The sequence below is a fragment of the Eurypyga helias genome, unplaced genomic scaffold (assembly GCF_000690775.1).
Source record: "Eurypyga helias isolate BGI_N326 unplaced genomic scaffold, ASM69077v1 scaffold26008, whole genome shotgun sequence".
Classification (NCBI taxonomy): Eukaryota; Metazoa; Chordata; class Aves; order Eurypygiformes; family Eurypygidae; genus Eurypyga; species Eurypyga helias.
Window position 1 is genome coordinate 11,399 of NW_010265366.1, and position 24,605 is coordinate 36,003.

Below are 24,605 nucleotides of genomic sequence, written 5' to 3' on the forward strand. Positions count from 1 at the left end.
CAGAGGCTGTCTGGTTAAGTACTTAAGATGCATTAATGATGACAAAGATGAGCTAGCCAAGGTGAAAGGTCTTCCAAGTCAGACTGGATAAGGTAGCTTATGGGATTTCAAGAAGATCATGTTTGTCTCAAGTATAATCCATTATCTATTTATGTTTTCAAGTATTCCGTTTTAGGGCAGGGACCGGGGTTTTGATTTTTTAATTAAAATTATTGTCTGTGTTCTGTTTTTTGGGGGGGTGGTTTGTGGGTGCGTGTGGTTGTTGGTTTTATGTCTTTGGGGGGTTGTTTTGGTTGTTTGGGGTTTTCTTAACCCTCAGAGTCACCTGTGGCTTTGAAACTAACTCTTATTTCTTTTTTGCAGAGATCCTACACTTTGCTTGTTGAGGCATGGGATTACAATGATAACTCTACTAGTAAGTATTCATTCCCTGGTTTACTTAGCTTGGACACCTTGATTTCCTGTCCACTGAAAGCCTTTGGTAGTCTAACCAGCTTGCTGGGAAGTAGAGCATGAGGAGAGGGAAAAGTTTTCTCCAGAAAATTTGGAGCAACTACTCCAGGCTCTGCAGCAGCCTGTCTCCCTCACATTGCCTGTAGAGGGTGAGTACCTCGCTCACCTAAGCACCCATGGTTTGATGCCTAAAAATAGATGCTGTTAATTCCCTTTTTCTCCTTAGGGAGAATAAAAGCCAAGGGATTTTTTGTTTAGATTTTTTTTTTCTTTAAATTAGGAGTGATACTCAGAGGCCGAAGTCTTGTTGACTTGGGACCTCTATGAACTATGTGCTTCTCAAAACTGAACAGGCTGCTTGGAAAAAACAATCTCTGTAAGACTTGGTATAGATGGCCATCTAATGATGGTACGTGAGGAACAGGAGTAACTACCAGCTCTTCCTTGGGAGTTGGATGTCTAGGGATTTATATTTTGGGGCTGAAGAATATTCACCAGGCACCACCTGGTAGAGCTGGCTGGAAATCGAGGGTGGGAATCCTCCACCTGGGAATGTCTCTGGTTTTAGAAACTTTCTGCTAAGTTTTTCCTGTTGGCTAGAGGAACCCGTGTAGAGTCTCTTGGCGTAATGAGCTGTTCTGCTTATTGCCTACTGTTACTGAAATAGGTGGGCCAAATTAGGTCTATTTTCAACCTAATAACAGTGTGTGGTAAAAGCCACAGGAGAAAGTATGAATCTGAACTTGTAAACCTTTTGTTGACACAACAAGCCTTTTCCTTCAACAAGGAGGCAGCTGCACTGTGGCCTGTCTTACACAAATGTTACAACAGCTTCCTGTAGTCTGCTTTGGAATGCCGGGCGACAGCCGTGCGGTAGTGACACGGACTCCATGCTTCACGAAAGAAAGGCCTTGGAGAAATGAGCACGGTGCTGCGGCTTTATGTTTTAGCTGCTGAAGAGTACGCTGCTTGGGGATGGCCTTTGAGTCTGGGAACCCTTCTGCACAAATCTGTTCTTTAATTCTTTTTTTCATGTACATGGCGTATCCTGTTAGTTCTTAGTTTCGGAAAAGAAGTTGTCCACCACAGCTGATTCACGTGGCTTCTCGGTGACGGCCACGGTTTGCTCTACAACCTGCCACATCCAACACTGTTGTAGTACCTGTGACTCCAGGCCCTACCCCAGCGCAGCCACAGAGCAGTGGCTAGGAGATTTCTTGGTTCTTGACTACGCAGTGTTTTACAGAAAAGCAGAAAATAGATTGCTGCGGCAGCAGAGCTGTATTAAAAATGAAGATGCCTGAATTCAAAATGAAGGTCTTGTTTACAGTAGGATCTGAGGGTTTTTTCAGACTGGGTCTCTGCCACTTTTACTATTATTAGAGCTCATCTTTTTTCATGAAACAACTGCATTTCCAAAGCTACACAATGAACCCTTTCTTTGCTTTCATGTTTTGGAAGTACAATTGTCTTCAGACAAAATTGCCTCATTTTTCAGCAGCGCATTTGACCAAGCGCAGACACGTCCTTACATATGTTCCTGATTTGCATTCCTGAAAAAAGACCCATCTGTAGGTCACTTCAGTCACTGTTCTGCTCAAAGCTTTTCCATTGTACCCCATCACTTTATGCACAGGCAGCTTTTCCATAGCTGAAGGATAACTCTTGAAGAACTAGTTAAGGAACCCACTAGAGCTAAACAGTTGTCATCGTATAAAGTGATGAGGATTTTTCTGAGGTCCAGGACTTTATTTTACCCCAATACCACTGAACTGTAAGGACTCTGAGAACTCTCTCTCTCAAAAAAGTGGATTTAGTAGGCTTTGTGTAACTTTGCAGTAGCTCTAGCATCCTCTGATCACTGCAGTGTTAGGAGATCCTCGAGTGGATGCTTCCTTCCCCCTCTGCATTCCACTCCTCCTACGTTCCCTTTACCACATACTGTCTTGTCTCACTTCCAAGAGTGGCTTGCAGTTAAGTTCTGGCCCCGCCGAAGTTGATGAGAATCGCGCTTTGTTGGAGCCAAGATTCAGCTTAAATGGTTTTCTTACTCTGGTTCTTGTCTGGATGCCATCTTGCTACTGTCGCTTCGTACGTGAAGCTAATGGGGCTGACGTTGCATCTCGGACTGTGTCAAAGAGCTATTGTAAATTACTGGTATCGGTTGCCTGTGAATTCCAGTGGGGCAGGAGAGACTCCAGCACAATGTAAACCAAGCCATAGCTGGAAGTTGTCGGAAACAAAGACTCTCAGAAATAACTGTGGTGTCCTTGGCCACCCAAACCGCGTAGAGGAGTTTGGGCTTTTTTTATGTTGTTGTTGTTTGCTTCCTGATGCTGCGTCGTTGTAATTTCCAGAAATTGGAGCACTGAAAAACAAAGGTGGGCAGTAAAAACAACTAATTTTCCTGTGCCTGAGGCCTTTGATACAGTTGCACGCTGAATAAAAAGACAGATTAACAGCTTTGAAGCGTAGCCACAGGAAGGGAATGAAACCAACCAGCTCTTTGACAGCGCAGTGCAGTGTGGAAGCTGAAGATGTACAGAAAGCCTCTCTCTTCCACTTCATCAAATTCTAATGGGTTCATGTTTCGCCTAACCTTTCTGTCAAAGCGTGGGATTGTGAGTCGGGTGATGTCGGAGAGTTCGGAAGATCGCTTTCTCTGAAGCCTGGCTCACTGCTGCTTTTTATTTACTTAACCAGCCCGCTGCTTTGGGGCTGCTTACTACAAAACTTAAAGCACCGCTGGTGCGGGCTAAGAATGGAAGCGTTGCCGGAACGCCTTCCCTGAAGTCTGGGTCAGCACGCTTGTTAAGTGCGCGCTGGCAGGTGGGAATCGGGAAGGGTGGAGAAATCTTTGTACAAGAAGGAACATGCCAATACTTCATTGTGAAAACCCTGGGTGATGGCTGAGGCAGAGTGATCTGAAGCCTGAGACCTTACTTGTACTTGAACGTATGGTCATGGCTTTGTAACGTGTATCAAATGAAAGGCATTTTTGCCACGCTCCGGAGTGAAATCGCAGCTGGTTTTCATCTGGGCCCTTAAAAAAAAAAAAATCAAGTCCAGTGTACTAATAAGGATGTTTCCATTTGAGTTCAGGCTGTGGTTAAGGACTCAAAAGAGCGGGTGGCTGGAGTGAGATGTCACAGACATCCAGCAAGGACATGCTTCCTAATGAGCTGGCAGCTAGGGGAGGAATGATAGAGCAGGGCAAGGGGGAAGATCTCTTCTTCCAAGGGGATTGTTTTTCTGGTGCCAAGGACTGAAATAGCTGTCAGTGGTTTGTTCCCAACGGGGAACAGGAAAAGACTGGAAAAGCAAGCGTGGGGGAGGGGGGTGGTGGGGTGGGTGGTTTGCAAAACAAAATTGAGTGTCGTTCCCCCTTTTTCTGCCTCTTACAGGAGAAAAGAACAGAGTTGTTTGACTCGCAAGAAACAGGATGTCTTTATGTGCGGACTGGGTATTTGGGGAAATGCGTTTTGCTTTCCAACTGTGCTGTAGATCGGGGTGTAATCTTGGCAGGCGCAGCAAAGCCATCCCCAGCATGCATGAGTGGAACTACAATCGCCTGACTAGCCCCATTCAAGGCGAACAGATATGCATCTGCTTAAGTACCTCTTAGAATTAGTCAGTAATCTTGTTGATGAGATCTAAAAGCCTTACACCTGCACAGTGCAGGACACGATATTGCTCTGGATATACCAGTATGGAAAAGTCCTTAGGCACCTACCTTACTTGTGAATGGGATTCAAATTAATAAAGGCCTGCGTGCATTTGAAAGTCTTACGCAGGGATGTGGGGTTGGGGGCTTAGTGCCAATGAATAATAAAACCTGATTTAAATGGAAAATATCATAGAACCAGAAATACCAGAAGGTGAATAAGTTGTTGCCCTTAATTTCACACTGTAAACGCTTAATGAATGCTGTAGTCTCAAGCCAAGAATACCCCCCCAAAATGGGTAAATGCTTAGAGTGTCTGTCTGTTGACACTCTTCTGGGGTTGTGCAGCAAGTGCTTTCCCCTAGCTCTATTCAAAACTGCAGGCAAGCAGGCAGGATCTGGTGGTGAACTGATAATGGGTGTCTGAGGCTCGAGAAGCCTGTTTGGAAGTTCTTTCTGAAAGCTACAAATTAAAGAAGGTCTTTAGCGAAACATTTGAAAGTATTTTAAATGAAAAACTGCCCGTGTCTCATCTTAAGCTCTGTGTAGCAACTTCTTTAGTCTCCAGCTCTGCCTTATGCAAAATTCCCAAACTTTCTTTTGTAATTGTTGGAAGAACAGGCCGAGCATCAGTGTGTCTTTAATTCTTAATGCTCAAATGTGCCAGTGCTTCATTTGCTGGCAAACTGCCCTTCTACCTAAAATTCTTCTGTGGCTGGATTGTGCTCCCACATGCAGGGCAGTGTAGCCTGGTACTTATTTTTGGTTTTGTCCTAATGTCTGCGAGGATCTTTTGGCTGGTTTATCATAAACTTTCCCTCGGCAGTCAAGTGCTTGCTAGCAGCAGGTCGTAAGGCAGTGTTAGATCATTCAAGTCACAAGACCTGGACGACAAAGTGAAATACCACAGATATATACGATGTTCCGAGCTAATGTGAAATATTATTATTTCAGGCCATAATTTAGACAGTTGTAGGGCTCTGAACACTTTTGCTGGAACTAAATGTCAAGGACAAAGTATACACTTTGGAATGCTCTAGAGAGAGAGAAGGGGGATCTGTAGCACATACATGCAGTAATTTGAGTTCTCTGCCTCTAGCTCTGCTAGTCTTGAATCTTTAGTGTCAGCTAACATCTGAAGAGAGAACTTCCAACGTGTTTCTCAGCCAAAACCTGGTGAGATCGCTGACGTCGTCTGGATGCCAGGGTTGCTAGTTGTCCATTTAGTGTTAACACCAGACTCCCGGAAGGCTGCAAACCTTTTGCGGTGCTTCTGTTCAACTTGTGGATGTTGCTTTATTAGATTATTGTAAGATGTTTTTATAAATATTCCAGTTAAAAACAAAACTAGTACCATCAGTGAGGGAGCCTGGAAAACCATTGGAGCTAGAAGTGTAAAAAGCTCAATTTTCTTTACTCACGAACTGTGTGATTCTTAGTTGGATGTCCTTACAGTGCTAAAGAGAGAAGTGATTGGCATTCCCTTTTGATTACAAGCTTTGTTCAGTTTGATAATGCTGCGTGTGTGTTTCGGTTAATGGTTTGTAGCTCCAGGGCAGCCTTATCTTGCTCTCTAAAACAGAAAATTAATAAAACCAACTGGCTGCCTCAGTCTTGCCTACGAAGCCGGAGAGCTGTGATGTGGGAGGTAATGATACCTAAACGAAGTTGTAACTCTGACATCTCTTCCGACTTCCAGATCCCGATCGCATTATTGAGAAGGCATCCCACTCTGGCATGATCAATCCAAGCCGTCAGTGGCAGACTTTGAAACATAACGCGGGAGTTGCCCACTTCGAGTATCAGATCCGTGTGACTTGCGCAGAGCATTACTATGGCTTTGGCTGCAACAAGTTTTGTCGGCCAAGAGACGACTTCTTCACTCATCACACCTGTGACCAGAATGGCAACAAAACCTGCTTGGAAGGCTGGATGGGACCAGAATGCAACAAAGGTTTGTGTTGAACGCTCGACCCCAAAAGGGTCAGCGGGCTGGGGTAGGATTTGAGCGCACCCTGTCCGGGTTGCAATGCAGTGGTCAGTTTGTGCAGACAACAGGGCTAAGGACTGGTGGGGCAGCGACTAACTCTTTACGCAGAGAACTGGGGGCAGGAGAAGACTAGTTTCTGCCTTTTTTTAAAATCTTGGAGAGGTCTGACAAGTACTGGGCACTTGGCAGATGTGTTCTTTCTCTGATTATCCGCATCTTTGCCCTTGGGAAGAAAACCCAGCCCATTGACTTCAATGGGAGTTCTGCTGCTGACTTCAAAAAGGATTTCCCCTTTGGTGCAGAACTTCAAGACAAGCAGGAAGGAGAGGCTTGTTTTAGAGCTGACCTGGCAAGTGTAAAGCTTTGGTGTTTGAAAAGTTCCAGGCTGTTTGTTCTACCCGAGATGGCATTTAACGTGTTTATGAGGGAATGGCAACTTCCTAGGTAGTTTCAGAGAGAGAAAGCAGGATTCTGGATAGGAACTGACTAGCAGCAGGTCTTGCTGACTTGAGTTTACTTGCAATTTGAGTCGATGCTCATCTTAATACCCTGTCTGTTCAGAGATACGGCTGAAAAGTAAATCCAGCATAGTTGAAAGTTGCCTTGAGTTAGATCTGAAGTCAGGGAGAGTGGGCCAGTTCACCTGCAGAAGGCAGAGACGGGAAACCTGTAGACTCGGAGTGACTTGAGCTGTCAAAGGGGAGATGGTTTCTCCTGCGTAGCAGCAACTCTCCGAACAGCATGAGCTACGATTCCTCCGCGAAGCTAGTGACAGAGTTCCTGTCACCGGGGGCTGGCCACCTTCGTTCTCCTTCCAGTAGGCTTGATACAAGAGACTTGTTAAAACCTTGGATTTAGTAGGATTACAGTGCTGGTTAGAGATTAAAACCTTCCCACGAGTGTGAAGATGCAGGAAGCAGGCAGCATGCTGATACTCCTCTTTTTTTGTTTTAACAGCTATTTGTCGTCAGGGATGTAGCCCCAAGCATGGTTCTTGCACAATTCCAGGAGAGTGCAGGTAAATGCTCCCTCTCCCTCCTTGTTTTCCCCTACACCCCCCCTACCCCAATAATTACACAAATGATGCTAAACACAACAGGACGGGGGGAGGGTGGTTTTGGAGTCATGTTTTTGACCAAGGCACATTATTCATGCTGATTTGCCCAGAATAAGGGGGGGAGCAGGTTTTTAATGCACTGATAACTTTGAGAAGCTTTTGGTTTGTGAAATGGTGGGGTGGGGGGGGAGGGTATGAGATAAATCGTGTGAATGCTGCCTAATGAGCACTAACTAATTGTTTTTGCAGAAGTAGTGCAAATGTTTTGTGGGGTGGTGGTGGTTTGGTTTGGTTTTTTTCAACAGCCTGATTAATAGGCTTTTTCAACTACAAGCTTGAAGTACAGTGTGGCTTTTCTCTCCTCTTCTCCCTCCCTCCCACCCCCTGGTTTCTTCCATGGGTAGGCAAAAGTCAAGCATTCTTTAGAATGGGATTAGTGAAATCTCTTGGTTCCTTCGCCATTGTGAGCCAGGCTCCAAGTGCTGAGAGGTTAATAGCTGGGATGGAATCTTGTCAGTAGGCTCCCATGAATGCACAATTTTCTCCCATGCTTTGAAGTCCGTTCTGTACTGGCAAGGAGACAGTGAAAAGCAGAGTTTATCCGAAACCCAACAATTAAATATATGCTGTGTATTTTGAGGTATTCCAAATACTTACAGCACAAGGAGGTTTCTCCCTTACTAGCAGAGAGTTAATGGATATTGAACGTGGAGTTCTCTGACAACAAACTGGTTGTAAGTTGCTTCACGTAACCCTTTATCTTTACATGTAATAGGGAGCTGAGGGCTTCTGGGGTTACAAAATACTGATATTGATCCTGTGTAGGAAGGTTTAAAAGTGAAGCGTGAGTTTTCACAAATAAAGCTTGGAAGTCTGAGGAACAGAAAGTAATTTTTCTGCCTAACAAGCCTATTGGTGGATCCTCTATTGCTGGAAACTGTGTGAAGTGGACTGCTTTTCCTTCTAGGCAAGTAGTAGTCGAAACGAACTAAATCCGGGGTGTCTGAGAGACATATATAAGAAGTCAGCCTAAAATAGTCAGTGGTTCGTTCTTCCTCTCTGCCCTCTAATCTATGCTTCAAAAACTAAACAGGAAAAGCATCAGGGAACATTCTGGAGGTAAGGTAGGAAGTAACTTCTCGCCCTCCACAAGATCCGTGGCCAAGTGAAAGTCAAGCTGCAGGGTGTTGTAGGTTGTGCAGTGATTTTAATGTTTAGCAGCACTGATACAAGGTGGTTAACCCTCAGTAACTTCTCACCCTCCACAAGAGCCCTGGCCAAGTGAAAGTCAAGCTGCGGGGTGGAGTGTTGTAGGTTGTGCAGTGATTTTAATGTTTAGCAGCACTGATACAAGGTGGTTAACCCTCAGAACACCAAACCTAAACCTTTTTTAATTAAAAAAAGGAAAAAGCCTAGCAAGTAGTAGGAAGTATCGGAGGGCCAGATGGCGAGAGGAGTTTATCAGCTAAGGCTACCCGTGATTTGTGCTTCTGTCATCAGAATAAACATGCCTCGTAGTGGTTGCTGTCTCCTAGTCAGAACAACAGGCTTTGTTTCCAGATTTTTTTTTTCTATCCTTTCTCTTTCTAAGTCTCTTACCTCCCACTCACTGCCCAGACATGCACTAGTGCCCTTATTTACTTAAGGTGCAACTTTCCCACACTTGATTTGCATAGTCTTGAAACAATGCTGTCCTTCTGGTGCTTTCAGATAACTTCTGCTTGCCAAGTCAGACCAATATCTTTAAAGTGAACACAGAAACAAGATTCTATTTTCTTTTAAGTTTTGATGAGTCATATAGCCTGTATGTTACAAATGCAAGAGAGTTTAAAAATAACATCCCAGCAGAAACTGCTCTGGGTTCTGGTACAGCAGTCAACTCACAAACATTCTTAAAATATCCTTTTCCCTTTTGGTGTGAGTCGCTTTCTTTCACGCAGGCCAGCTAACAAAACCATATTTACTCATGAATCACTATACAACCCCAGTTAACTTCAAATTTCTCATGAGAAACTGCTGCATATGTGTTATTAAAGAAGAATGATTGCCATGAATCTCTTTCTGGAGCTGGTATCTGACTTCTTTTAAATGCCCATAGCCTTACTCAGTTTTCTTGGTTACCCTTTGAAGATGGTGTCTGAAGAAAGTTGTATCTCTGGCTATGAAGCTCATGGCCTTTTTTTGTCTGGTGTATTTTTTTAATTTTAATTACTTGTTTCTCTTTACACTTGCTTTAAAGAAAACAAAAAACCCCACCCCTTGGATTTGGCAGAAAGGAGTAAAATTCTCGATTTGGATACCTGTTTTTGTAGGCAAGGTTCCTTTAGTTTTGCTTGCGTGCAAGCTCCTTTGAATGCAATACAAATTAAAAGGGTATGTGCCTAAATTTTGATCTCTGTGCGTTCTTATTATATTCCCTATACAGAAGGATTTTCCAAGAGCTACTTGAGAGAGGTTGTTTTGCCTGATCTGGTTTTCTTTCATCTTCTTTACACACAAAGGCACATAAGTTGGACTAGCATTTTTTTTTAACACACAAACTAATAAGAATTTCCCGTTGCCTTTGAATAGGCTGCTATTGAAATAGCTATTAAAAAAAAAAGTTAATTAAGATGCTTTTTGTCACCTGAAATTTTTAGAAAGGAAGTCAGAGTTACCACTAGCTGTGTGTGATTACCCAATGGATAGATCCTTCTAGCTTTTTCCCATGAGAAGATCTTGCCGGTAGAAGAATGGTGGGGGGTTTTATAAATAGAAAGCTTAGCTGACTTCTGTACAGCTGAGGTTTGTTTTCATAATTTAGTGACAGCTTAGTGCATAATTGCTGCCGATCAATTACTCTCAGGACCTGTTAATGAAATACAGTACCTCAACAAACCCTTGTTTTTCATTTTCAACTTGTTTTCCTTCTTTCTATCTATAGATCCACTTTAATTTAAAGAATCTTTGGTCTGCCTTGCTAGTGAGAGCTAAATGAAAGCCACAGGGAGCTTTTCCCTTAAGGGGGCTTTACCTTAAAAGAACATCTTCCTTTTTAAGTACAGAATTTGGGTAGCTCACTGATAGTGGCAATAAATTATTTAAATAATAATTAATTCTTCTCCAGATATGAAATTAAAGTTTCAGAATTGCATGTTAGTTGTTCGCTGAGGTGAGCGTAAATCAAACTGTGAAGTACGCTGACAGCTGATCTTCTTTGAACACGTGCAACATCCTGATGTGTCTTCTTTTCTTGTCTCTTACTGCGGCCCGGTCCATAGTTGCTGCGTGTGCCTTCTAGTTCAGAGTCAGGTTGGCTTCCCATAGAGCAGGGAACTCCCCGTGCTTCGCTGCTGCCTTGCAGAGGGCTCAGAGGTGGTGTTGATGGTTTGGTTTGTCTTCCTGCCAATCCAGCCTAGCTGAAATGCCTGGAACCTTGTATCGATGAGGATTTCTGGATAGCTATTGTTTCCACTGACTCTTTCTCCCACCCGTAATTTATAAAGCACCCTGTCAAAGCCCAGAGATTGATTTGTAGTGCGCACCCACCCTCTCTGCCGCGTTTGTGTGTGGCTCCGGAAGACCGTTATTGTGCTGAATGGCCTCACGCTGGTTCCCTCAGAACAGTTATTCTTTTGTCAGGAGGGAGGCTACGGAGACCTTGGCAAAACTACTGAAATGTTTGTTTACAAGAAACCATCAAATAAACCTTGAATAACTTCTCCCTTCCCCTCGTTCTGTCCTCCCCCCCCACCTCCCCAGCCTTTCTGCAAGCTTTGGCGTTCCACACACGTCTACGCAGAGCAGTTCTAATGGGTTTTTGGGTTGTTTCCCTGTTCTGAATTTGTTTTTTGTTTCTTTTTAACCGAAGGTGTCAGTACGGATGGCAAGGCCAGTACTGTGATAAGTGCATTCCACACCCCGGCTGTGTCCATGGCACTTGCATTGAACCATGGCAGTGCCTCTGTGAAACCAACTGGGGTGGCCAGCTCTGTGACAAAGGTACGCGCGTCCCGGGGCCCGCCAAGCGTGACGCTCGCCTTTCAGCGCTGGCAGGCTTAGCAAGGGGAGACTGCACGCGAGGCTGAGTGGGCGAGTTTTCTGTCCTCCAGCTGCCTGGCGTTGTCCCCACTGCCGTTACGGTGGCGTTAGCCTATGTGCTTGCTTTCTCCCTGTCCTACCCTTGTGTGCAGGTGTGTTCTGCAAAGGCTCTGGCACGGCGGAATGCAGCGTGCACGTGGTGATGTTTTGGTTCTTGTTCAACCGTGGCTTTTAATGCTTGCTCACCTCTTGCAGATCTGAACTACTGTGGAACCCATCCTCCCTGTTTGAATGGTGGTACCTGCAGCAACACTGGCCCTGATAAATACCAATGTTCCTGCCCTGAGGGCTACTCGGGGCAGAACTGTGAAATCGGTAAGTGTTTTCCGCCGTGGCGCTGCTGCTTGGCAGTTACTTCTTGCCAGCTTTTAGCAGCTGGTTTTGTACGTCTTTTATCAGGTTAGGAAAAAATCAGTTTCTAATACTAATTATGGTGTCAGGGCTGACTACAAAGATTCGGACTTGCTTGTTCATGCTTCATCATGAACAGACAGTATCTCTGGACATCTGCCTTCTGTTCCCCGGAGAGATCAGTACGAGTTACCTTGTCTGGGTCTGGCTCAGACAGGTCCAAGTCAGAGGGTTGACGAGTTTAGCGTGGAAGATAGCTTCCTGATGGCTACTGGCTCCTTGAGTCACGGCTCTGGGGAGCGCAGTACACCACGAGTAGCGATGGCGTGTCCAGTAGAAGCGTGTGGAGGGAGTAGGGGGGTGGCTTCTGGTGATACTGCTATAGGCTCTACCGTGATGTACTTCTGTCCCGGTGCAGCGGAGCATGCCTGCCTCTCTGATCCTTGCCATAACGGAGGAAGCTGCTTAGAGACGTCTACGGGATTTGAATGTGTGTGCGCGCCTGGCTGGGCTGGACCAACTTGCACTGATAGTGAGTCCTTTCAAAATTCTATTAAAGATGTGTTAGTCTGCTGGTTTCCATCAGTCTTTCTAATCCCTGATAAACTTATGGGGCAGCCTGTTGAACCTCCCAGCTTTAGCAGTAAGTTTTAGCAGCCATTTATACCACCGTGCGCCTCTTCTCTTTCGTACCAAGGCATTTTGTTTAAATGCAAGGAGAAAGAATGGCAAACGGCTTCTTGAAAGAAGCAGAACACTGAATTTTTGTAGTGTGCTGGCAAGGCATTAAAATGCTGCTTTGAGAGATATGCTGGATCAAAATCTGACTTCCACTTGCAAAAATGGCCTGGGTACAAACTTCTTCCCTTGTGCTTTGGGCCTCCTTTCACAGTACTATTATTTTTAAAGGAGGCTTTTGCTGAAATGAGAGTAGACCTAGAAATTCCAAGCAGAAGTCCTGTTGTCTTTCTGTTCCTCAGGGCAAGTCCTAGTAGCAGCAGCCATTTATCAAGTTTGACAGTTACTGGCGTTGCCTGTTTGGTAACAGAGCTTAGCTTCTCCTTATCCTGCATTACAGATATTGATGATTGTTCTCCAAATCCCTGTGGTCATGGAGGAACTTGCCAAGACCTGGTTGATGGATTTAAGTGTATTTGCCCACCTCAGTGGACTGGCAAAACGTGCCAGCTAGGTGAGAACTGCTTTCCTCTTCACCCAGTGTGGCTCTGCCGGGGGTAAGATAAATGCAAGAGGGATCATAGTCCGGCAGGCAAGGGCAATCCTGCCCTTTCTTCTTCACCTGTTTGTGGTCCCACAGCCTAGGGACGTGTTCTGGTGCACTGAGAACATCAGGCGTTAGTGTTTGCCAGCCTGGGGTCTAGGACAGGCTCAAAGCACGGAGTGGCTTCCTTCTGTTGTCGTTTTGCTGATGCAGTCGGAGGAAATGGTTAACTAAGGCAAACATGCAGACTTCAAACAGCAATGAACTGGAGTGGGGAGGGTGCATGGGTATGCCTTCCAGTCCCGCCCCCACATGCATTTCTTCCTTTGGCCTGTGAGAAAGTTGCTGTATCTCTTCAGCCATGTCAACTCCTCCAGACCAAGGAGTTCACAGCTGGGTTCCAAAATGTGGATGATCTCATGAAGAATGAGCTGTCTGCATTCTTTACACAACACACTAATCCCAGCGACGAGGCTGCAGCACTCCTCCTTCAAAATGCTCGGTTGAGATGTGGCGGGCGGGGGGGAAGTCGCTCTTAATGAGTGGCTGGGTAATTATCAAATAATTAGCGTAGCCTGTATGTACTAATTGCAGAGAAATTGAAAGAGACTTCAGAGACTGATGTACCATTGACTTTTGTTCGTTCACACTCGTCCATGCTGTGTGTTACAAGTTCCTCTTAGATGCTGATTATTGCTGTGAAAACCGGCTGTAGGCTTTTTCCAGCCACCCCCACCCCCTGCCCGACAAGCCCTGCATTTGGCCATTCACATTGTTTTTCCAGATGCGAATGAATGTGAGGGCAAACCCTGTGTCAATGCCAACTCCTGCAGGAACCTGATTGGCAGCTACTACTGTGACTGCATCACAGGCTGGTCTGGCTACAACTGTGATATAAGTAAGTGTCTATATCCCCGGGCTGACTAAAGGCCGGTTGTGTGTATGCCACCGAGCTCTCAGCTCAGGTTTTAAACATCAGGCAGAGTCCTGGCAGTTGGTGTTTTTAGAAAGGGAGTAGTTGGTATGGAATGAAAATAGAGACTTTTTATCAGGCTCATTAGTCCATAACATCGCTATATTCTGATAAAGCGACTACAACAATGATGTGAAGTTTTGCTGCCTCTACTAGAAGAATCGCAAAGGGTTCCCACCCATTATAATAACCTTATCTCAAGGAAGGCATGCAGGAAACTTGACAAAAGGTTTATCTAGCTGCAGTTTTAGAGACTTGAACTCTGTATCTAGTGTAAATATATCTTTGCCTTCTAACCACGCTAATTTCATTACAGATATTAACGACTGTCATGGACAATGTCAGAATGGAGGATCCTGTCGGGTAAGCCGTTCTGCTTTTATTTTGCTTTCCCCCAGACTTGCACTAGTAACTAAAACATTTGAGTCTAAACGCACAGAGCGCGGAAAATAGCAGTTAGCTGGCGTGGATTGTCATTTCTTTGAGTTGGTGGGGGAGGCTGTGGCAGGCTGCAGCATGTCGGGGTACATGTTTGTTGAACGGCAAAAACCATAACTGCAATAAATGACTCATTTCCACCGCCAGTGTTACCGGTGAATGGGCTGGTGGTTGTGCAAACTACCTCCTGTAAATGTGGATACTCCACTTCAGAATGGGGATTAAGGTTTCCTGCCTGGAAATTAAGAATGTAAGCCAGTACGGGGCGGGGGGTGTGGTGTGTGTGTGTTTGGTTTTCTCCCTAAAGATTCATGCCCTGTTTTAATTTGAGCTAGTTTATGTTAGTATTGGACATAGTAAGAGGATATTCTTTTTTTCTGTCTACTTTTTTTTCTTCATTAATAAGGTTTTTTCCTCTCTCGTGATAAATTCTTACCTCTAAACTTTCTTGTTCCTTCCCAGGACTTGGTTAATGGTTATCGGTGTATCTGTTCACCTGGCTATGCAGGAGATCACTGTGAGAAAGACATCAATGAATGTGCGAGTAACCCTTGCATGAATGGGGGTCATTGCCAGGATGAAATCAATGGATTCCAATGTCTGTGTCCCGCTGGTTTCTCAGGAAACCTCTGTCAGGTAAGAAGCACGGGTGAAAGGCAGGCCCTCAGCCAGTGGCGTTTATACCAGCACTCTGGAACCGTAGACTGAATGCCTTGCATCCAGTGAACCGTGGTATAAAGTTGTACTTGATATTGCTGTCAGTCTGCCAAGAAAGCGCTTGATTAATATATATTGGAGGGAGCGGGGGGGGGGTGTGGAGTGGGAAGAAACCACCAGAAAACCCTCACGGGCTGCTGAGGATTCTTTTTGTTCGGCAGACGGCGCGTTTTCACGGCGGCTTTTGTTGCGCGCCGTTAACTTTCTGCGGCTGGTTAAAGCCGGGTGCCGTCTGCCGAAATAGCCTCAAGTCGAACTGAACCCCGTGCGTCGGGAACAGTTCGTTGAGGCAGCAGATAAAAAGGTCAGATTCCACACTGTCTGCCTGCCGCAGCGAGGGAAAAGATGATAAAACTTCTGTTTCACTCAGCTTTACCCCCCCACCTTTTTTTTTCCCTCTCTCCTTTTTATTTCCTTTCCCTCTCCCTGCACTACTTGCAGCTGGACATAGATTATTGCGAGCCAAATCCTTGCCAGAACGGTGCCCAGTGCTTCAATCTTGCTATGGACTATTTCTGTAACTGCCCGGAAGACTACGAAGGGAAGAACTGCTCCCACCTGAAGGATCACTGCCGCACAACTCCTTGTGAAGGTTTGTGTTACCGCGCAGGCGGATGGGAAGGACTGGCGATAGCGCCTGCTCCGCCCTGGGCTGCGGCTGTAACAAGGCGGCTCCAGCTGTCTAGTCACTGGAGTAGCCTCTCTATGGAGAGGCTGAATTTTTCCCTGTGCCTTATGCCTCTGTGCATGAGAAGATTTGGAAGTATCAGCCACTTGGAAAGACAGTGTTGTCAACATGGACAGGCGTGTGGCAAACAGCCTGCTTTGCTGAATTTTGTCCCAGGCCGTGGCCGTGGTCCAGCAACCTTCAGATAAGATGCTGCGATTATTTTTCTCTCAAACACGTGGTCTAGTCATCCCTTTATTTTAAAGCAGCGAGCTTACTTGGCAGCGCTAAGTTCACGGTTGGATCGTCTCGAAGCTTTTTTCCAACCGAAATGTTTCTGTTCTGTGTATGTCTTTTTTTCAATGTCTGCCACTGAAAATTGAAACGTGGCTCTTGGTTTAAGAAATCTGATAGAATGGCCAGTCTGACGTGGGTCTCTGCTTTCTCTGCAGTAATCGACAGCTGTACCGTAGCAGTAGCTTCCAACAGCACACCGGAAGGGGTTCGTTACATTTCTTCAAATGTCTGTGGTCCTCATGGAAAATGCAAGAGCCAGGCAGGTGGGAAGTTCACCTGTGAATGCAACAAAGGATTCACTGGCACCTACTGTCACGAGAGTAAGAGCCAAAAAGAGAATGTATTTTACAGTCCCCTGCGCTTTTTGGAAGAAGATTCCATCCTTCCCTCTCGGAGTGCTTGCTTTCTTGTAACACAGTGAACCTTGGAACTGCTTTAACTCCTTGCTTGGGCGAGGCAGATTGGAATTTGCTAGGCCTTGGGGAAAGTTCACCGTAATGAACCTTCTGGCCTCAAGTTGTATGTTTTTTAAAAACCTTATGTATACAAGGTCTGAGGGAGTTAATAGCGGGGCTTAACATGGGTCTTCAGGATTCCTGATTTTTTGTTGTTGTTTGTTTTTAATAGTAATCGTTGAGTGACAGGCTCATCGCTTTTCACTCTTTCTCAGCTATTCCTCATCTTGCTTATAAACCTTCCTCTCAAAAGGGGCTTAGAATTAGAAGTAGCACCAAATAGTCTGCAATAAGATGACTTCCAGTCTGATTTTTTTTTTCTTCTTTTTTTTCCCCTCCCTTCTCCTCCAAACTGTTGCAGATATTAATGACTGCGAGAGCAACCCCTGTAAAAATGGTGGCACTTGTATTGACGGCATCAACTCCTACAAATGTATTTGTAGTGATGGATGGGAAGGAACATATTGTGAAACAAGTAAGTTAGCCCTTCCTCAGCACACAGAAACAAAAACGTTTTCCCCTTTGGAAAAACATCAGGCTGGTACTGGCTTTAAGGTGATAGCGACCGACACCAATTCAACACGGACTCTGCTTCGCGGGCTGCGGAGGGCAAGGTGTCCTCTTGTTTTCCACTCAGTCCCAGGCTTTAGTATCGGAACTAAACCTGGCTGTCCTACTGTTCGATTTCTGCTCTAGCCCCTGGATAACTTCCTGTGAGAAACCCTCAGCATCGGTACCCGCCACTTCTAGGAATGGCAGAACTTAGTCTCTGGAATAGAAGAGCGAGCACGCAACTCCTGTCCTCTGACTGATAGGATAGTTTATGTGATAGGAGCTTTCACTTCGTGGTTACTGAAACACAATGACAAACAAAACTAAAACAAACTGGAGGAAGATGTTGGAATATTCTTCATCTCTGTTACGGTGCTTAAAGCTTTAAAATACTGTCTTAAGCGTTTAATCCATGACTGAAGCACAGGCCAAAACCAGAGATGGGACGAGCAGCGTTCGAGCATTGTGTTTTGTTAATTCTGTAAACATTGCTGAGCTTCTCTTCTCTCCTTAACGTATCTAGATATTAATGACTGCAGTAAAAACCTGTGCCGCAATGGAGGAACGTGCCGAGACTTGGTCAACGACTTCTTCTGTGAATGCAAAAATGGGTGGAAAGGAAAAACTTGCCACTCCCGTAAGTTCAGCGTTTCCAAAACAGAACAGGCGTGCTCTGTTAGGCTGCTTAAACTTGTTGCATTGCAGGAAGAAAGCACTGGTATTAAGGATAGTTTGGGTTCTTCACAGGTGACAGCCAGTGCGATGAGGCAACGTGCAACAATGGAGGAACATGTTACGACGAGGGGGACACTTTCAAGTGCATGTGTCCTGCAGGGTGGGAAGGAGCCACTTGTAACATAGGTAAATACCCGGCATAATCACCAGGAAGCAGATGCAGCACTCAATCTGTGACCTCAGTTTTTCCTCTTGGCTCGGTTTTGACGGCTTTCTAACAACTTAGCGGCAAATCTTGTTTGTCTTACAGCAAGGAACAGCAGCTGCCTGCCAAACCCCTGTCACAACGGTGGTACCTGTGTGGTCAGCGGGGATTCTTTCACTTGCGTCTGCAAGGAGGGCTGGGAAGGACCCACGTGCACTCAGAGTAAGTCATCGCTGCTTGAACTTTTCCAGAGCGTTGCAGGAGGAGAACATTAGCTCATCCTGTCGCCCTCGGAGTCAAGATTGAAACCAGAAGGGGAAGCTTGTTTGATGTAGGCTTTAGCATCACCTGAATCTTTGTTTTTAATGACTTTATGTGATAGAGCCTTGACCTGGGCATGAGAAAGTTGCAAATGAGCTAAGTGGAGACAGATGTTGTCTCGTTTTCTCCCGCATTCTTTTTCTACCAGAGCCTCTGCTTCCACTTTTTGCCCCCTCCCTGTTAGATTTGTTACAAGGATCTCTTCCTGCGTACATGTGTTCCACAACGTAGTTAACAAATTCTGTGGTAGAAGCCTGGAATCAATTTAGTAGAGAATTTCAGCATATTTTTGCTAATGTTGGCTAAGTGTGACTTGGGTGTTAGGGGAAGTTCGAGCCTTCTTTCCCGACAGTAGAGTTGCATTAGCCAAAGTCTGCATGTTTAATGTTGTCTGTCTTTGCTTTGCAGACACAAATGACTGCAGCCCTCATCCTTGGTAAGTTTAATGTTTGTCTTTCATCCTTTGCTGCTTTGTTGCTTTAGAATTCTAGATTCCTTTTCTCCGTAGCAGCTTTTTAACGTGTATAATGACTTTTCTTTATAGTTATAATAGTGGCACTTGCGTGGATGGAGACAACTGGTACCGCTGCGAATGTGCTCCAGGCTTTGCCGGCCCTGACTGCCGGATCAGTAAGTGTTCCCATGGCTCTCCACCTTGACTTTTGTCTCCCTTGAATCTTGTTGTGAGACAAGCACCTTAATTCAGTGAAGTAGTAGATCAGATTAACGACAGAGGTCCTGTGTCTTCTGTATCTGGACCCAGATCTGTAGCAGATGTGGATAGGGCAGGAACGGCACTGAAAATGAAATGAATTTTGAAGTCCCTTCAGCCGGGGCTGAAACCTCTTGGTTCAGCCGAGTGGTCAGAAAGCCCTTGAGGATACTTTTCCCAGTTAGGATGTGTTTGTGCAGCATGGATTTCTGCTTGAGATGAAAGCGTGCCAGCCAAAAACCTTGTTAATTAATAATCTGCCTACAAGCCCTGAGGTGATGTATGCACTTCCCTGTAATTTAATAATAATTACAGGTAGGAGGACACTAACACTTTTTTTAACAACAGCCATAGAAATAGCAGCTTCATCGTAGCAGTACAACTGGAAAGGGGTTTAACGCTGTCGGCAGCTGAAGAATCTAGGAGGGGGACAAGACTGGAGTATGTCAAAGGAGAGGAAGGGGGCGTGTGTGCGAGAAGGAATGTGTCCTTGCCCTTGAAAAGCTGAAGTAGCCGTAGGGTCAAGTTTTCATCTTTGTTAGTGCCACATGGCAGAAACTTCAAAGAACTTGCTCTGAGATTATACTGGTGCTGCTGATCAGCATCCAGCTCTGAGTAGACACTAGAAAATGAACGTAAAGCTCCAGAAGGCAAATATCTTCTTGTTGTCTGTCAAAATGATGCTCTAGAGAAACTTTTTTTTTAATTTTCTCTCCTTCCCTTCCTAGATATCAACGAATGCCAGTCCTCACCCTGTGCCTTCGGAGCTACATGCGTAGATGAAATCAACGGGTACCGTTGCATTTGCCCACCGGGCCGTAGCGGCCCAGGATGCCAAGAAGGTACTGCAGATGTCATAGCCACTCACAGTGCTTGTAGCGAGGCCTGTGGAGGTTGCAGGTTAACAGGTTGGAGGTTGTATGGGTTTTTGGAGTCGGTATTTGTTGTTTCAAAGCACAGATCTTTATTGAAGAAGCAAACCTATTGCTAAGTTTAGATGAATCATAGAATGATTTGGGCTGGAAAGGACCTTAAAGATCATCTAGTTCCACCCCCCCTGCCATGGGCAGGGACACCTTCCACTAGACCATGTTGCCTAAAGCCCCATCCAGCCATGAATGTAGGAAGGGGGTGGGTTTCATGTTTTTTCCTTATTTGAAGTTGTTAATTCTGTTTTGGTCTCCCTTCAGTTACAGGAAGGCCTTGCATTACCAGTGTTCGAGTAATGCCCGATGGGGCTAAGTGGGATGACGACTGCAATACCTGTCAGTGTCTGAATGGCAAAGTCACCTGTTCTAAGGTACAGCCCTACTCCGTTTTGGGTTACGCTGTCTTCTGTCCTGTGACCAGCGGTGGCTCAGGGTATTTATTCTCTTCCAGGTTTGGTGCGGTCCTCGACCTTGTGTCATACATGCCAAAGGTCATCACGAATGCCCGGTGGGACACGCTTGTGTTCCTGTGAAAGACGACCGCTGTTTCACTCACCCCTGTGCTGCTGTGGGTGAATGTTGGCCTTCGAATCAGCAGCCTGTGAAGACCAAATGCAATTTGGATTCTTACTACCGAGACAACTGTGCCAACATCACCTTTACCTTTAATAAAGAGATGATGGCCCCGGTAAGTAGCAGAAGAGAGCTCACCAGGCTGTGGCACACGCACGCTTGATTCCCCGGGTGTGAAACAGCTTTTTTTTGACTGGTAAAGTACAGTAACAGCTGACACTCCCTTGTTATCAAAGAAAACAAAAGGTATGGAGTGGTTAATACAGACTTCTACCCTAAATGCTTTTGTGTCCAGAGAGTAAAAGAGCTGGTTTAGAGGGAATTCTACCTCCTCTTCCCTTGAGAACTCTTATTTCAGCAAAAAAAACCAATTTCTTGTTACCTGTAGACTTAAAAAAAAACCACCACCTTTTTTTGTATCCTCAGGGACTGACCACAGAGCACATTTGCAGTGAGCTGAGGAATCTGAACATTCTGAAGAATGTTTCTGTCGAGTACTCCATCTATATCACCTGTGAGCCTTCACACTTGGCAAATAATGAAATACATGTTGCTATTGTAAGTATTCCTGGAATATTTTTTTTAATATCTTAACCGTTTATTGCTTGATAGGTGTGCAATATGTGGATTTCATAAAAATTGTCAGTGCTTCTCTTGGTTTGGTTTCCACCCCAATTCCCTTGAAGAGCAGGGAAGAAACCCTGGTTACACGTGCATACCTGAAAGCTATGATCCGGTGGCCCCTGGAATACAGACAGTGTGTTGCTACCCGGTTATACTCCCACGAGTGCTGCTTTTGGGGCTTTTGGTCATCTTTCTGAGGATGGGGTCAAGAATTCTGCCATTATTAACTTCTGCCCCACAGCTGAGCTTTTTGCTTGTTTCTGTTTTGTTTTACTAAAAGTACCGAGAGCTTTAACTGACAGTGAAACTTTGTAAGCAACACATTACGTCTGATCTGACGTTAATTGTGTGACTTCTTCTGTAGTCTGCTGAAGATATAGGGGAAGATGAAAACCCAATCAAAGACATCACAGACAAGATTATTGACCTCGTCAGCAAGCGGGACGGTAACAACACACTAATCGCCGCGGTTGCGGAAGTCCGAGTGCAACGGCGACCGGTTAAAAACAAAACAGGTAAGCTCTTCCTTCTCCCCAGAAGAAGGAGTAAGAAAGCAACTGGCTGGCTCCGAAAGCTCCTGTGTATGTCTTTGCCTGGCAGCGGCGCTGTGCAGATGTGATGAGTTCAGTGGTGCCAGAGGTGTCTGTTGTTAGCTGTCCATGCAGCGCCGGGCACCTTAACTGAGCCACTGGTGCGAGAAGCCACCGTTGAGGGAGGGGGGCCGGTTGCCCAGGAGGGGTTCGCTCTGGGTGGCGGCAGGGCAGCCTCTGTTCCCGTTGCCTGCGCTGAGTCGCCTCTGGGTGCACGAGGAAGGCCATGCCCAGCGCAGCTGTCAGACAGTGCTCCAGAGTCCCAAACTCGAAGCCCCCTGTACCTAAAAGAGCCGAAACAATCCTCACATTAGAGCCTGGACCCCAGTGAAATGCTTCGGCTTAAGAACCGAGATGCGTCCTCTTTGTAGGAAGCCGGGAGTGGAAGGCTTGGTTGGCAGTGGTTAACCGCCCTGGTCTCTCTTCCAGATTTCTTGGTGCCGTTACTGAGCTCGGTCCTAACAGTAGCCTGGATCTGTTGCCTGGTAACCGTGTTTTACTGGTGCATCCGGAAGCGCAGAAAGCAGAGCAGCCACACTCACACGGCCTCCGATGACAACACCACCAACAACGTAAGGGAGCAGCTCAACCAGATAAAAAACCCCATTGAGAAACACGGAGCAAACACTGTCCCCATTAAAGACTACGAAAACAAAAACTCTAAAATCGCCAAAATAAGGACACACAATTCCGAGGTGGAGGAAGACGACATGGACAAACACCAGCAGAAGGCCCGATTTGCCAAGCAGCCGGCGTACACTTTGGTAGACAGAGACGAAAAGCCCCCCAACAGCACCCCTACAAAACACCCGAACTGGACAAATAAACAGGACAACAGAGACTTGGAAAGTGCACAAAGCCTAAATCGGATGGAGTACATCGTATAGCAGACAGCGGGGTGCTGCCGTGCAGGGCCTTTAAACAGCGTTAGAAAGGCACTCAAGAGCGTGTAGTTCTTCAACTGTTGTGTAATATTTGAGTCTGAGGCTATTATTTACTTAGAATCCCTGTGTTAATTTAAGTTTTGACAAGCTGGCTTACACTGGCAATGATAGTTGCTGTGGTTGGCTGGAATACCAAGTGCTGCATTTCACATCTATGCAAAACTAGTCGAAAGTGCCCTCCCGTAAATTCAGCCGTCGCTGAGACACCGTGGAAATGTTCCAGAAGGTCTGCCATAGCCTTACTGCTCCTCCTTAGTGTTCATTTATTAGGTTGGGTTTTTTTTTTTTCTGCCAGATGTCCCAATTCATGCAGTTTCTTTAGAAGAATGGCATTTTATTTATATTTATTGAATTTGAGTTTTTTGTATATTGGTTTTATGGTGACGTACAACTAGTTCTGTATTTGAAAGTGCCTTTGCAGCTCGGAACCACAGCAACTACCACAAATAAGTTTATTATTTATTTTTTTATTGTATTTTTGTTGGGGGTGGGTGGGGGGAACTTGTCAGCGGTTGCTGGTAAATGAAGAATTTAAAGAGGAAAATGTGTCAAAAATAGAAGTTTGTATAGATATGTAAATAATTCTTTTTTTATTAATCACTGTGTATATTTGATTTATTAACTTAATAATCAAGAGCCTTAAAATATCATTCCTTTTTATTTATATGTATGTGTTTAGAGTTGAAGGTTTTTGATAGCATTGTAAGCTCGTGGCTTCTCTATTTTGAATTTATTTTCTCGTTACATGTTGCCTATATGCCAAAACTAAGGTGTTCTAAAATAGTTTATTTTTCATAGGATGGGCTTTCCTGCCTTGATGCTGGTTTTTGTACGATGTCAAAACATTTGAAACACCTTCCATAGTATCACTTTAAGACTTCTTTGTAAGTACTGACTGAGGCAGTTTAGATAATTAGACTAGACAATTTTTTTTTTTTTGCTGCTTTAGACTTGAAAAACGAGTGACAGGCAGATAATCTGCTCAGAAGCAGTTTAAGGGAACAAAACTGAGCTATTACTTTATGTAGATGAAATGTGAGTGGTTGCATGTAATTAAAATATCAAATTAGCGTGTGAAGTTGGAAACACAGCAATCTTATTTTGTAAATTCTGATTATTTTTTTTTCCTCACCATGAATATGTAATACTGAACCACTTGTAGATTTGACTTTTTTTGTAATCTACTGCATTTAGGGAGTATTCTAATAAGCTAGTTGTTGAATACTTGAACAGTAGAATGTCCAGTAAGATCACTGTGTAGGTTTGCCATAGATTACACTGCCCGCCTTAACCAGTGAGGAAATCAAAGTGCTATTACGACGTTTAAGATCAAAAGGCTTATATGCATAGTCATCTTGGTGGTTAACCATTGAGATCATGAAGATACCTTGTATTGTGATATTAGTGTTATATGAAAATGCATCTTTGATGTGTTGTTCCTGGCAATAAATCTTGAAAAGTAATATTTATTAAATTTTTTGTACGAAAACATAAAAGAGCGTGGAGATTATTGAGGTGGGAGGTGCTCCTGCCGAGGCAGTCACGCGAAACCAGAGGCAGGTGCTGGTGCACATTTCCAAGACCTGCTGCTGATTTCCGTGGAGGCAGGATTTGCCAGATGATTACCTGTTCCCCTCTGGCTCTGTGTTAAATTGGAGGGGTTTGAAAGCAGTAGGGCCCTGGTTCCCAGCGGTGCTGGGTGATGTGCCTCGAGCGCTGCTGAGAGGAGGAGGTGACTGGCACTGTGCAACACGTTGACTTGGTTACCAGCTGGTAACCAAGTGGCAGCAGCAAGGCAGGACACAGGCAGCTGACAGGGGTGGGAAAAGAGATGTAGATCCACTGATTTCTAATGGGCACAGAGCGCGTTGTAAAGCGTAACACAAACTCCTGAAGTACTCAACCCAGCGGGCTGCTAGTGCTCGACTGGTGCAGCCCCTCCCACCTCTGACAGGCTGCGCATGGGCCGGCATCTCCAACGGGCTGGCTGGAGCACACTTTTCCTTGTGAAGCCACAAACTTGTTTGGGTAAGGGGCTAGCGCAAAGCCAAAGGCACAACGACCCCTGTGTAATGAAGGCAACTGAAAACCAATGCATCACAGAATGGTTTGGGTT

At 45.2% G+C, this 24,605-nt stretch overlaps 1 protein-coding gene across 1 annotated transcript in view; it reads left to right on the top strand.

The window, feature by feature from the left end:
* Positions 1-23,572, top strand: part of JAG1 (jagged 1) — a 34,588-nt gene extending 11,016 nt beyond the window's left edge. The window contains exons 3-26 of the mRNA XM_010156725.1: positions 364-415; positions 5,817-6,071; positions 7,065-7,125; positions 11,015-11,145; positions 11,440-11,559; positions 12,014-12,127; positions 12,674-12,787; positions 13,602-13,715; positions 14,107-14,153; positions 14,691-14,864; positions 15,387-15,537; positions 16,065-16,229; positions 16,726-16,839; positions 17,440-17,553; positions 17,664-17,777; positions 17,902-18,018; positions 18,526-18,553; positions 18,662-18,747; positions 19,558-19,671; positions 20,020-20,129; positions 20,210-20,446; positions 20,758-20,889; positions 21,320-21,470; positions 21,975-23,572. Coding sequence (XP_010155027.1) covers positions 364-415; positions 5,817-6,071; positions 7,065-7,125; positions 11,015-11,145; positions 11,440-11,559; positions 12,014-12,127; positions 12,674-12,787; positions 13,602-13,715; positions 14,107-14,153; positions 14,691-14,864; positions 15,387-15,537; positions 16,065-16,229; positions 16,726-16,839; positions 17,440-17,553; positions 17,664-17,777; positions 17,902-18,018; positions 18,526-18,553; positions 18,662-18,747; positions 19,558-19,671; positions 20,020-20,129; positions 20,210-20,446; positions 20,758-20,889; positions 21,320-21,470; positions 21,975-22,432 — 3,273 coding nt within the window. The 3' untranslated portion in view covers positions 22,433-23,572. The remainder of the gene's footprint in view (positions 1-363; positions 416-5,816; positions 6,072-7,064; positions 7,126-11,014; positions 11,146-11,439; positions 11,560-12,013; positions 12,128-12,673; positions 12,788-13,601; positions 13,716-14,106; positions 14,154-14,690; positions 14,865-15,386; positions 15,538-16,064; positions 16,230-16,725; positions 16,840-17,439; positions 17,554-17,663; positions 17,778-17,901; positions 18,019-18,525; positions 18,554-18,661; positions 18,748-19,557; positions 19,672-20,019; positions 20,130-20,209; positions 20,447-20,757; positions 20,890-21,319; positions 21,471-21,974) is intronic.
* The last annotated feature ends 1,033 nt before the right edge of the window (positions 23,573-24,605 follow it).